Below are 12,019 nucleotides of genomic sequence, written 5' to 3'. Positions count from 1 at the left end.
AAAAATGCAGATTTGGGGGCGCCAAGGGGTGGCTTTGGGGTCGGTGTGGGCTGTGGATCATTTTGGGGCAAAAAATGGGGATTTTGGGTTCAAGTTTTGGGTTTTGGGGTTAAAAATGGGAATTTGGGGTCTAGAATCTGACATTTTGGGGCTAAAAGTGGGGATTTTGGGGCTGAAATCTGATTATTTGGGTGCAAGAAATGGAGATTTTGGGGCTAAAAATGGAGATTTTGGGGCTAGAAGTGGGGATTTGGGGGCAAAAAATGGGGATTTGGGGTTCAAGTTTTGGGTTTTGGGGCTAAAAGTGGGAATTTTGGGTCTAGAATCTGACATTTTGGGGCTAAAAGTGGGGATTTGGGGCTAAAAATGGGGATTTTGGGGCTAAAAGTGGGAATTTCTGACCTAAAAATGGGGATTTTGGGGCTAAAAATGGGGATTTTGGGGCGGCAAGGGGTGGCTTTGGGGTCGGTGTGGGATGCGGATCATTTTGGGGCAAAAAATGGGGATTTTGGGTTCAAGTTTCGGGTTTTGGGGCTAAAAGTGGGAATTTGGGGTCTAGAATCTGATCTTTTGGGGCTAAAAGTGGGGATTTTGGGGCTAAAAATGGGGATTTTGGGGCTAAAAGTGGGGATTTTGGGGCGGCAAGGGGTGGCTTTGGGGTCGGTGTGGGGCGCGGGTCTTTTTGGGGCAAAAAATGGGGATTTGGGGTTCAAGTTTTGGGTTTTGGGGCTAAAAGTGGGAATTTTGGGTCTAGAATCTGACATTTTGGGGCTTAAAGTGGGGATTCGGGGGCGAAAAATGAGGATTTTGGGGCAAAAAGTGGGGATTTTGGGGGCTAAAAATGAGGATTTTGGGGCAAAAAGTGGGGATTTTGGGTTCAAGTTTTGGGTTTTGGGGCTAAAAGTGGGAATCTTGGGTCTAGAATCTGACATTTTGGGGCTTAAAGTGGGGATTTGGGGGCTAAAAATGGGGATTTTGGGGCTAAAAGTGGGGATTTGGGGGCTAAAAGTGGGGATTTCTGGCCTAAAAATGGGGATTTTGGGGCTAAAAATGGGGATTTTGGGGCGCCAAGGGGTGGCTTTGGGGTTGGTGTGGGCTGTGGATCATTTTGGGGCAAAAAATGGGGATTTTGGGTTCAAGTTTCGGGTTTTGGAGCTAAAAGTAGGAATTTGGGGTCTAGAATCTGATATTTTGGGGCTAAAAGTGGGGATTTTGGGGCTGAAATCTGATTATTTGGGTGCAAGAAATGGAGATTTTGGGGCTAAAAATGAAGATTTTGGGGCTAGAAGTGGGGATTTTGGGGCAAAAAATGGGGATTTTGGGCTCAAGTTTTGGGTTTTGGGGCTAAAAGTGGGAATTTTGGGTCTAGAATCTGATCTTTTGGGGCTAAAAGTGGGGATTTTGGGGCTAAAAATGGGGATTTTGGGGCTAAAAGTGGGGATTTTGGGGCGGCAAGGGGTGGCTTTGGGGTCGGTGTGGGGCGCGGGTCTTTTTGGGGCAAAAAATGGGGATTTGGGGTTCAAGTTTTGGGTTTTGGGGCTAAAAGTGGGAATTTTGGGTCTAGAATCTGACATTTTGGGGCTTAAAGTGGGGATTCGGGGGCGAAAAATGAGGATTTTGGGGCAAAAAGTGGGGATTTTGGGGGCTAAAAATGAGGATTTTGGGGCAAAAAGTGGGGATTTTGGGTTCAAGTTTTGGGTTTTGGGGCTAAAAGTGGGAATCTTGGGTCTAGAATCTGACATTTTGGGGCTTAAAGTGGGGATTTGGGGGCTAAAAATGGGGATTTTGGGGCTAAAAGTGGGGATTTGGGGGCTAAAAGTGGGGATTTCTGGCCTAAAAATGGGGATTTTGGGGCTAAAAATGGGGATTTTGGGGCGCCAAGGGGTGGCTTTGGGGTTGGTGTGGGCTGTGGATCATTTTGGGGCAAAAAATGGGGATTTTGGGTTCAAGTTTCGGGTTTTGGAGCTAAAAGTAGGAATTTGGGGTCTAGAATCTGACATTTTGGGGCTGAAAGTGGGGATTTTGGGGCTAAAAGTGGGGATTTTGGGGCTAAAAATGCAGATTTGGGGGCGCCAAGGGGTGGCTTTGGGGTCGGTGTGGGCTGTGGATCATTTTGGGGCAAAAAATGGGGATTTTGGGTTCAAGTTTTGGGTTTTGGGGTTAAAAATGGGAATTTGGGGTCTAGAATCTGACATTTTGGGGCTAAAAGTGGGGATTTTGGGGCTGAAATCTGATTATTTGGGTGCAAGAAATGGAGATTTTGGGGCTAAAAATGGAGATTTTGGGGCTAGAAGTGGGGATTTGGGGGCAAAAAATGGGGATTTGGGGTTCAAGTTTTGGGTTTTGGGGCTAAAAGTGGGAATTTTGGGTCTAGAATCTGACATTTTGGGGCTAAAAGTGGGGATTTGGGGCTAAAAATGGGGATTTTGGGGCTAAAAGTGGGAATTTCTGACCTAAAAATGGGGATTTTGGGGCTAAAAATGGGGATTTTGGGGCGGCAAGGGGTGGCTTTGGGGTCGGTGTGGGATGCGGATCATTTTGGGGCAAAAAATGGGGATTTTGGGTTCAAGTTTCGGGTTTTGGGGCTAAAAGTGGGAATTTGGGGTCTAGAATCTGATCTTTTGGGGCTAAAAGTGGGGATTTTGGGGCTAAAAATGGGGATTTTGGGGCTAAAAGTGGGGATTTTGGGGCGGCAAGGGGTGGCTTTGGGGTCGGTGTGGGGCGCGGGTCTTTTTGGGGCAAAAAATGGGGATTTGGGGTTCAAGTTTTGGGTTTTGGGGCTAAAAGTGGGAATTTTGGGTCTAGAATCTGACATTTTGGGGCTTAAAGTGGGGATTCGGGGGCGAAAAATGAGGATTTTGGGGCAAAAAGTGGGGATTTTGGGGGCTAAAAATGAGGATTTTGGGGCAAAAAGTGGGGATTTTGGGTTCAAGTTTTGGGTTTTGGGGCTAAAAGTGGGAATCTTGGGTCTAGAATCTGACATTTTGGGGCTTAAAGTGGGGATTTGGGGGCTAAAAATGGGGATTTTGGGGCTAAAAGTGGGGATTTGGGGGCTAAAAGTGGGGATTTCTGGCCTAAAAATGGGGATTTTGGGGCTAAAAATGGGGATTTTGGGGCGCCAAGGGGTGGCTTTGGGGTTGGTGTGGGCTGTGGATCATTTTGGGGCAAAAAATGGGGATTTTGGGTTCAAGTTTCGGGTTTTGGAGCTAAAAGTAGGAATTTGGGGTCTAGAATCTGATATTTTGGGGCTAAAAGTGGGGATTTTGGGGCTGAAATCTGATTATTTGGGTGCAAGAAATGGAGATTTTGGGGCTAAAAATGAAGATTTTGGGGCTAGAAGTGGGGATTTTGGGGCAAAAAATGGGGATTTTGGGCTCAAGTTTTGGGTTTTGGGGCTAAAAGTGGGAATTTTGGGTCTAGAATCTGATCTTTTGGGGCTAAAAGTGGGGATTTTGGGGCTAAAAATGGGGATTTTGGGGCTAAAAGTGGGGATTTTGGGGCGGCAAGGGGTGGCTTTGGGGTCGGTGTGGGGCGCGGGTCTTTTTGGGGCAAAAAATGGGGATTTGGGGTTCAAGTTTTGGGTTTTGGGGCTAAAAGTGGGAATTTTGGGTCTAGAATCTGACATTTTGGGGCTTAAAGTGGGGATTCGGGGGCGAAAAATGAGGATTTTGGGGCAAAAAGTGGGGATTTTGGGGGCTAAAAATGAGGATTTTGGGGCAAAAAGTGGGGATTTTGGGTTCAAGTTTTGGGTTTTGGGGCTAAAAGTGGGAATCTTGGGTCTAGAATCTGACATTTTGGGGCTTAAAGTGGGGATTTGGGGGCTAAAAATGGGGATTTTGGGGCTAAAAGTGGGGATTTGGGGGCTAAAAGTGGGGATTTCTGGCCTAAAAATGGGGATTTTGGGGCTAAAAATGGGGATTTTGGGGCGCCAAGGGGTGGCTTTGGGGTTGGTGTGGGCTGTGGATCATTTTGGGGCAAAAAATGGGGATTTTGGGTTCAAGTTTCGGGTTTTGGAGCTAAAAGTAGGAATTTGGGGTCTAGAATCTGACATTTTGGGGCTGAAAGTGGGGATTTTGGGGCTAAAAGTGGGGATTTTGGGGCTAAAAATGCAGATTTGGGGGCGCCAAGGGGTGGCTTTGGGGTCGGTGTGGGCTGTGGATCATTTTGGGGCAAAAAATGGGGATTTTGGGTTCAAGTTTTGGGTTTTGGGGTTAAAAATGGGAATTTGGGGTCTAGAATCTGACATTTTGGGGCTAAAAGTGGGGATTTTGGGGCTGAAATCTGATTATTTGGGTGCAAGAAATGGAGATTTTGGGGCTAAAAATGGAGATTTTGGGGCTAGAAGTGGGGATTTGGGGGCAAAAAATGGGGATTTGGGGTTCAAGTTTTGGGTTTTGGGGCTAAAAGTGGGAATTTTGGGTCTAGAATCTGACATTTTGGGGCTAAAAGTGGGGATTTGGGGCTAAAAATGGGGATTTTGGGGCTAAAAGTGGGAATTTCTGACCTAAAAATGGGGATTTTGGGGCTAAAAATGGGGATTTTGGGGCGGCAAGGGGTGGCTTTGGGGTCGGTGTGGGATGCGGATCATTTTGGGGCAAAAAATGGGGATTTTGGGTTCAAGTTTCGGGTTTTGGGGCTAAAAGTGGGAATTTGGGGTCTAGAATCTGATCTTTTGGGGCTAAAAGTGGGGATTTTGGGGCTAAAAATGGGGATTTTGGGGCTAAAAGTGGGGATTTTGGGGCGGCAAGGGGTGGCTTTGGGGTCGGTGTGGGGCGCGGGTCTTTTTGGGGCAAAAAATGGGGATTTGGGGTTCAAGTTTTGGGTTTTGGGGCTAAAAGTGGGAATTTTGGGTCTAGAATCTGACATTTTGGGGCTTAAAGTGGGGATTCGGGGGCGAAAAATGAGGATTTTGGGGCAAAAAGTGGGGATTTTGGGGGCTAAAAATGAGGATTTTGGGGCAAAAAGTGGGGATTTTGGGTTCAAGTTTTGGGTTTTGGGGCTAAAAGTGGGAATCTTGGGTCTAGAATCTGACATTTTGGGGCTTAAAGTGGGGATTTGGGGGCTAAAAATGGGGATTTTGGGGCTAAAAGTGGGGATTTGGGGGCTAAAAGTGGGGATTTCTGGCCTAAAAATGGGGATTTTGGGGCTAAAAATGGGGATTTTGGGGCGCCAAGGGGTGGCTTTGGGGTTGGTGTGGGCTGTGGATCATTTTGGGGCAAAAAATGGGGATTTTGGGTTCAAGTTTCGGGTTTTGGAGCTAAAAGTAGGAATTTGGGGTCTAGAATCTGATATTTTGGGGCTAAAAGTGGGGATTTTGGGGCTGAAATCTGATTATTTGGGTGCAAGAAATGGAGATTTTGGGGCTAAAAATGAAGATTTTGGGGCTAGAAGTGGGGATTTTGGGGCAAAAAATGGGGATTTTGGGCTCAAGTTTTGGGTTTTGGGGCTAAAAGTGGGAATTTTGGGTCTAGAATCTGATCTTTTGGGGCTAAAAGTCGGGATTTGGGGGCTAAAAATGGGGATTTTGGGGCTGAAAGTGGGGATTTTGGGGCGGCAAGGGGTGGCTTTGGGGTCGGTGTGGGGCGCGGGTCATTTTGGGGTAAAAAAGGTGGATTTTGGGGTGCAGGTTCCCCGGCTGGAGCCGCTGTTGGGCGGCGCGGAGCCGTGGGGGAGGAAAGGAGCCCTGCTGGCTTTGGGGGCTGCGGCCGACGGCTGCGGGGACCTGATGAGGAAACGGTGCGTTTTGGGGTGAAAAATGGGGATTTTGGGCAATTTGGGGGTTTGGGGTTTTTTGGGGGTGGGTTTGGGGGATTTTTGGGGGGATTTGGGGGCTTTTGGGGGGGTTTTGGGGGTGGATTTTAGGGATTTTGGGGTGAAATTGGGGTAAATTTGGGGTGGGTTTTGGGGTGAAAAATGGGGATTTTGGGCAATTTGGGGGTTTGGGGTTTTTTGGGGGGTGGGTTTGGGGGATTTGGGGGATTTTGGGGTGTTTTTGGGGGGTTTTGGGGTGAATTTGGGACTGTTTTGGGGGATTTTGGGGTGAAATTGGGGGATTTTGGGGTTTTTTTGGGGGTGAAAAATGGGGATTTGGGGCAATTTGGGGGTTTTGGGGTTTTTTGGGGGGTGGGTTTGGGGGATTTTTGAGGGGCTTGGGGGTGAATTTGGGGCTTTTTGGGGGATTTTGGGGGGATTTGGGGGCGAAATTGGGGTAAATTTGGGGTGGGTTTTGGGGTGAAAAATGGGGATTTTGGGCAATTTGGGGTTTTGGGGTTTTTTGCGCGGTGGGTTTGGGGGATTTGGGGCATTTTGGGGTGGGTTTTAGGGATTCTGGGGTGAAATTGGGGGATTTTGGGGTTTTTTTGGGGGTGAAAAACGGGGATTTGGGGCAATTTTGGGGTTTTGGGGTTTTTTGGGGGGTGGGTTTGGGGGGTTTTTGGGGGGTTTGGGGGTGAATTTGGGGCTGTTTTGGGGGGATTTTGGGGTGAATATGAGGTAAATTTGGGGTGGGTTTTGGGGTGAAAAATGGGGATTTTGGGCAATTTGGGGGATTTGGGGTTTTTTGGGGGGTGGGTTTGGGGGATTTTTTGGGGATTTTGGGGTGGATTTTGGGGGTGAATTGGGATTTTAGGGAGGATTTGGGGCAAATTTGGGGTGGCTTTTAGGGTGAAAATGGGGGATTTTGGGGCAATGTGGGGAAAAATCCAGATTTGGGTTTTTTTTGGGGGGGGGGGCGATTTGGGATTTGTGTTTTTGGGGTCGGTTTTGGGGTTTTTGGGGGCGGCTTTTGGGCGGAATGGTTGCGGATTTGGTTAATTGGGGTGAATTGTCGTTGCTGTTTTTTTTGGGGGGGTCTCGCAGGTATTTGGGGGCGGTTTTGGGGGCGCTGAGGGGGGGGCTGGCGGACCCCCAAGGGGCTGTGAGGGGGGCGGCCGCCGCGGCGCTGAGGAGCATCGGGGAGAGCGTGCAGGTAGGGGGGGATATGGGGGAAATGGGGGGGGGTGGGGGGGTATGGGGGATATGGGGAGGATATGGGGCGGATATGGGGGCATAGGGGGGGGATATGGGGGAGAAATTGGGGATATGGGGGGGATATGGGGGGAAAATGGGGGATAGGGGGGGGATAGGGGGGGATATGGGGGGGAATTGGGGGGATATGGGGGAGAAATTGGGGGGAAATATGGGATATGGGGGGGATATGGGGGGAAAATGGGGGATGGGGGGGGATAGGGGGAGGAATTGGGGGGATATGGGGGGGATATAGGGGGATATGGGGTGGGATAGGGGGGATATGGGGGCATGTGGGGGGGAAATAGGGGATTGGGGGGGGAAATGGGGGGGAAATGGGGGATATGGGGTGGGATAGGGGGGGATATGGGGGGATACGGGGGATATGGGGGGGTATGGGGGGATATGGGGGAGATAGGGGGGTATGGGGGGGAATTGGGGGGATACGAGGTGGGATATGGGGGGGAATTGGGGGGGATATGGGGGGGATAGGGGGGTATGGGGTGGGATAGGGGGGATATGGGGGGATATGGGGGGGAATTGGGGGGGAAGCGTGGGATGTGGGGGGGTTATGGGGGAAATATGGGATGTGGGGGGGTGAGGGGGGATTTGGGGGCTGAGGGTCCACCTGGGGTCGTACTGGTGTGAACCGGTTGGTACCGGTTTGTACTGGCGGGCTCCGTCGCAGCCCGAGGCGGCGGCGCTGGCTCTGGAGGCGCTTCCGGCGGCGTTGGCGGCGCTTCCGGTTTCGCTCGAGCCGCTTCCGGCTTCTCCGGAAGCACTTCCGGGGTCGCCGGAAGTACTTCCGGGGGCGCGGGATTGGTTCGTGCTGCGGGAGCTGCTGGCGGTGGCCGGTAGGGGGCGACAAAGAGCAGGAGATGGGGGGGGGGTGTTAAATGGGGGGGGTCCCTATTTGGGGTGGGGGGTCTTTAATTGGGGGGGGGCTTTAATTGGGGGGGGGCTTTAATTGGGGGGGTCTTTAAGTGGGGTGGTCTTTAGTTGGGGGGGGGGTCTTTAGTTGGGGGGGGTCTTTAATTGGTGGGGGGCTTTAATTGGGGGGGGTCTTTAATTGGGGGTGTCTTTAATGGGGGGGGTCTTTAATTGGAGGGGGTCTTTAATTGGGGGGGTCTTTAATTGGGCGGGTCTTTAATTGGGGGGGGTCATTAATTGGGGGGGGTCTTTAATTGGGGGGGGCTTTAATTGGTGGGGGTCTTTAATTGGAGGAGGGCTTTAATTGGGGGGGGCCTTTAATTGGGGGGGGTCTTTAATTGGGGGAGGGGTCCCTAAGTTGGGGGGGGTCCCAAAGTGTGGGGTGGGGTTCGTGAAGGGGGGAGGGGTCCCTATTTGGGGGGGGGGTCTTCAAACGGGGGGGGGGGTCTTTAAAAGGGGTGGGGTCTGGAAAAAAAGGGAGGGGGGCCATATTTTGGGGGGGGTCTTTAAATTGGGGGGGGGTCCCAAAGTGTGGGGTGGGGTTTGTGAAGGGGGGAGGGGGTCCCTGTTTGGGATGGGGGGGGTCTCTAAAGGGGGGGGGGTCTTTAAAAGGGGGTGGGGTCCTTTAATAGGGGGGGGGGGTCCTTAAAATGGGTGGGGGTCTCTGTATGGGGGGGAATCCCTAAAGAAAGGGGGGGTCTCTTAAGTTTGGGGTGGGGGTCTTTAATGGGGGGGGGTGCTAAAGGGGTGGGGGGGAGTCTTAAAATATGGGTGGGGGGCTCTATATGGGGTGGGGGTCTCTAAGGTGGGATGGGTGTCCCTAAAATGGGGGGGGGTGCCTTTATAGGGTGGGGGTTCTTAAAATGGGGTGGGGGGGCAGGGGTGGGGGTCTCCCTATTTGGGGTGGGGGTCGTTAAATGGGGCTGGGGTCCCTAAATAGATCGGGGGCTTGAATGTATGGGGTGGGGGGGTCTCTGTGTTGGGGGGGGTGTCTCAACGTGGGGATCCCAATGTATGGGGTGGGGGGGGGGGGTCTCTATATGGGGTGGGGGGACCCTAAATGGGGGGGTGGGGGTCCGAAAATTGAGGGGGTCCCAAAATTGAGGGGGTCCCAACTTATGGCACGGGGGTTCCCATATGAAGGGGGGGGTCCCTAAATATTCAGAGGGGTCAGAGGAGTCTTTTGGGTGGGGGTCCCCAATATGGGGTGTGTGGGGGGAAGGGGGGTGTCCCTAAAATGGGAGGGGGGTCCCCATTGTGTCGTAGGAGCGGCGGTGGCCCCCCAGATGGGGGCGATTTTGGGGGTGCTGCTGGGGGTCCTGGACAGGGGGCGACCCCAGGAGATGGAGCTGGCGCTCAGCGCCCTGCACGAATTGGGTGAGTTTCAAAATCAGCCCCAAATTCACCCCAAATCGCCCTAAAATGACCCCAAATCCCCCCCCCCCCCCCCCAAAAAAAAATTGCCCTTCAGGGGGTCTGACGGCTTTGTCCACCAGGGGGCGCTGTGTTGTATTTCCCTATTTGTCCATAGGGGGAGCTGTGGTGTCTTTCCCTCTTTGTCCAATGGAGGGGCTGTGATGTCAATATTTGTCCACCAGGGGGAGCTGTGATGTCATTCCCTCTTTGTCCACCGGGGGGCGCTGTGGTGTCATTCTCTGTTTGTCCATAGGGGGAGCTGTGGTGTTATTCCTTATTTGTCCACCAGGGAACGCTGTGTTGTCATTCTTTGTCTAATGCGGGGGGCTGTGGTGCAATTTTCTCTTTGTCCACCAGGGGGAGCTGTGGTGCAATTCCCTCTTTGTCCATAGGAGGAGCTGTGATGTCATTCCCTCTTTGTCCACCATGGGGCGCTGTGGTGTCATTCTTTATTTCTCCACCAGGGAAATCTGTGGTGCAATTCTCTGTCTTTGCACCAGGGGGAGCCGTGCTGTCATTCTCTGTTTGTCCATAGGGGGAGCTGTGGTGTCATTCCTTATTTGTCCACCAGGGGGCGCTGTGTTGTCATTCTCTGTTTGTCCACTAGGGAAAGCTGTGGTGCAATTCCCTCTTTGTCCAATGGAGGGGCTGTGGTGTCATTCTCTATTTGTCCTCCAGGGGGCGCTGTGGTGTCTTTCCCTATTTGTCCAGCAGAGGGAGCTGTGCTGTAATCCCTTATTTGTACAGCAAGGAAAGCTGTCGTGTCTTTGCCTCTTTGCCCATCAGGAGGAGCTGTAGTGTAATTCTTTGTCCAGCAGGGGGTGCTGTGCTGCAGTTCCCTATTTTTCGCTAGGGAATGCTGTGCTGTAATTCTTTATTTGTCCACCAAATTCCAGTTCCATTTCCATGTCATTCCCTCCCAGCCCACCAGGTGGCGCTGTGCTGTAATTCCCATTTTATCCACTTGCAATTCTCCCCTTGCCCACCAGGCGGCGCTGTGTCGCAATTCCCATTTTGGCCATTAGTGAACACAGCGGAGGACTTCCCTCTTTATCCACCAGGTGGCGCTGTGCTTTAATTCCCATTACATTCATTTGCAATTCCCTCCTTGCCCAGCAGGTGGCGCTGTGCTGTAATTCCCGTTTCGCCCACCAGGTGGCGCTGTGCTGTAATTCCCATTCTACCCAGTTGCAATTCTCTCCATGCCCACCAGGTGTCGCTGTGCTGTAATTCCCGTTTCGCCCAGCAGGTGGCGCAGTGGAGCAGTTCCCCGCTTGGCCAGCAGGGGGCGCAGTGGAGGCGGCGCTGCTGCGGGTCCTGCAGCTCCCGGACCCCCAGCAGCGATCAGTGCGGCTGCAGGCGATGGGTGAGGGGGATTTTGGGGGGAATTTGGGGGATTTTGGGGCATTTGGGGGCAAAAATGGGGTTTTGGGTTTGGGGTGGGGTCGGATTTGGGGTCTTTGGGGTTTTTTGGGGGAAATTTTGGGGGGTTTGGCGTGAATTTGGGGGATTTTATGGGAGGTTTTGGGTATGGGGGAAGCGAACTGAGTGGGGGGGATTTTAGGGTGAATTTGGGGGATTCTGGGGCTTTTGGGGGCAAAAATGGTGGTTTTTGGTTTGGGGTGGGGTCGGATTTGGGGTCTTCGGGGTTTTTTGGGGTAAATTTTGGGGGTTTTGGGGGAATTTGTGGGATTTTAAGGTGGGTTTTGGATATGGGGGAAGGGAATGGGGGTGGGGGGATTTTGGGGTGAATTTGGGGGATTTTGGGGCATTTGGGGACAAAAATGGGGGTTTTTGGTTTGGGGTGGGGTCGGATTTGGGGTCTTTGGGGCTTTTATGGGGGGAATTTGTGGGGTTTTGGGGGAATTTGGGGGATTTTAAGGTGGGTTTTTGGATATGGGGGAAGGGATTTGGGGTGGGGGGATTTTGGGGTGAATTGCTGTGGTTTTGGGGCAGAGGTTTTGGGGTCGCTGGGGGGCAGCCCTGCAGCTTTGGGGGCGGCGTTGGAGGCAGTGCTGGAAATGGCAGCCAATGGGGACGCGGAGGAGCGGAGAGTTTTGTGAGTGACCCAAATCCGCCACCTTCAACCCAAAAATCGGGGCGTCCCAAAATCACCCCAAATGGCCCCAAAAAGGCCCCAAAATGGCCACAAAATGGCCACAAATGACCCTAAAATGGCCCCAAATGACCCAAAATGGCCCCAAATGACCCTAAAATGGCCCCAAATGACCCAAAATGGCTCCAAGTGACCCCAAAATGGCCCCAAATGACCCCTAAGCGACCCCAAAATGACCCCAAAGGCCCCAAAATGACCCTAAAATGACCTTAAAATGGCGCCAAAATGACCCAAAATGGCCCCAAAATGGCCCCAAAATGACCCCGAATGACCCCAAATGGATCCCAAATGCCCCCAAATGCCCCCAAATGGCCCCAAAATGGCCACAAATGACCTCTAAATGAACCCAAAATGACCCCATAGGCCCCAAATGACCCTAAAATGGCCCCAAAATGACCCCAAATGGCCCTAAATGACCCCAAATGGCATCTAAATGACCCCAAATGACCCCAAATGGATCCCAAATGGCACCAAATGACCCCCAAATGGCCCCAAATGGCCCCAAAATGACACCAAATGCCCCCAAATGGATCCCAAATGCCCCCAAGTGCC

General features: G+C 52.0%; 1 protein-coding gene across 7 annotated transcripts in view; it reads left to right on the top strand.

Moving 5' to 3' along the window:
• Positions 1-12,019, top strand: part of IPO4 (importin 4) — a 32,043-nt gene that overhangs the window by 7,075 nt on the left and 12,949 nt on the right. For 6 of the 7 annotated variants that reach the window (XM_090130143.1, XM_090130146.1, XM_090130142.1 and 3 more), the window contains exons 5-10: positions 5,627-5,736; positions 6,859-6,967; positions 7,694-7,859; positions 9,202-9,312; positions 10,598-10,717; positions 11,308-11,410. In XM_090130143.1, the coding sequence (XP_089986269.1) occupies positions 5,627-5,736; positions 6,859-6,967; positions 7,694-7,859; positions 9,202-9,312; positions 10,598-10,717; positions 11,308-11,410 (719 nt within the window). The remainder of the gene's footprint in view (positions 1-5,626; positions 5,737-6,858; positions 6,968-7,693; positions 7,860-9,201; positions 9,313-10,597; positions 10,718-11,307; positions 11,411-12,019) is intronic. The other variant, XM_090130141.1, reaches the window with a different exon arrangement.

This window comes from Phasianus colchicus, chromosome 39 (genome assembly GCF_987193195.1).
Source record: "Phasianus colchicus chromosome 39, bPhaCol1.hap1.1, whole genome shotgun sequence".
Lineage (NCBI taxonomy): Eukaryota > Metazoa > Chordata > Aves > Galliformes > Phasianidae > Phasianus > Phasianus colchicus.
The sequence above is the reverse complement of the archived record's forward strand: the minus strand, read 5'-3'. Positions and strand labels throughout refer to the sequence as shown.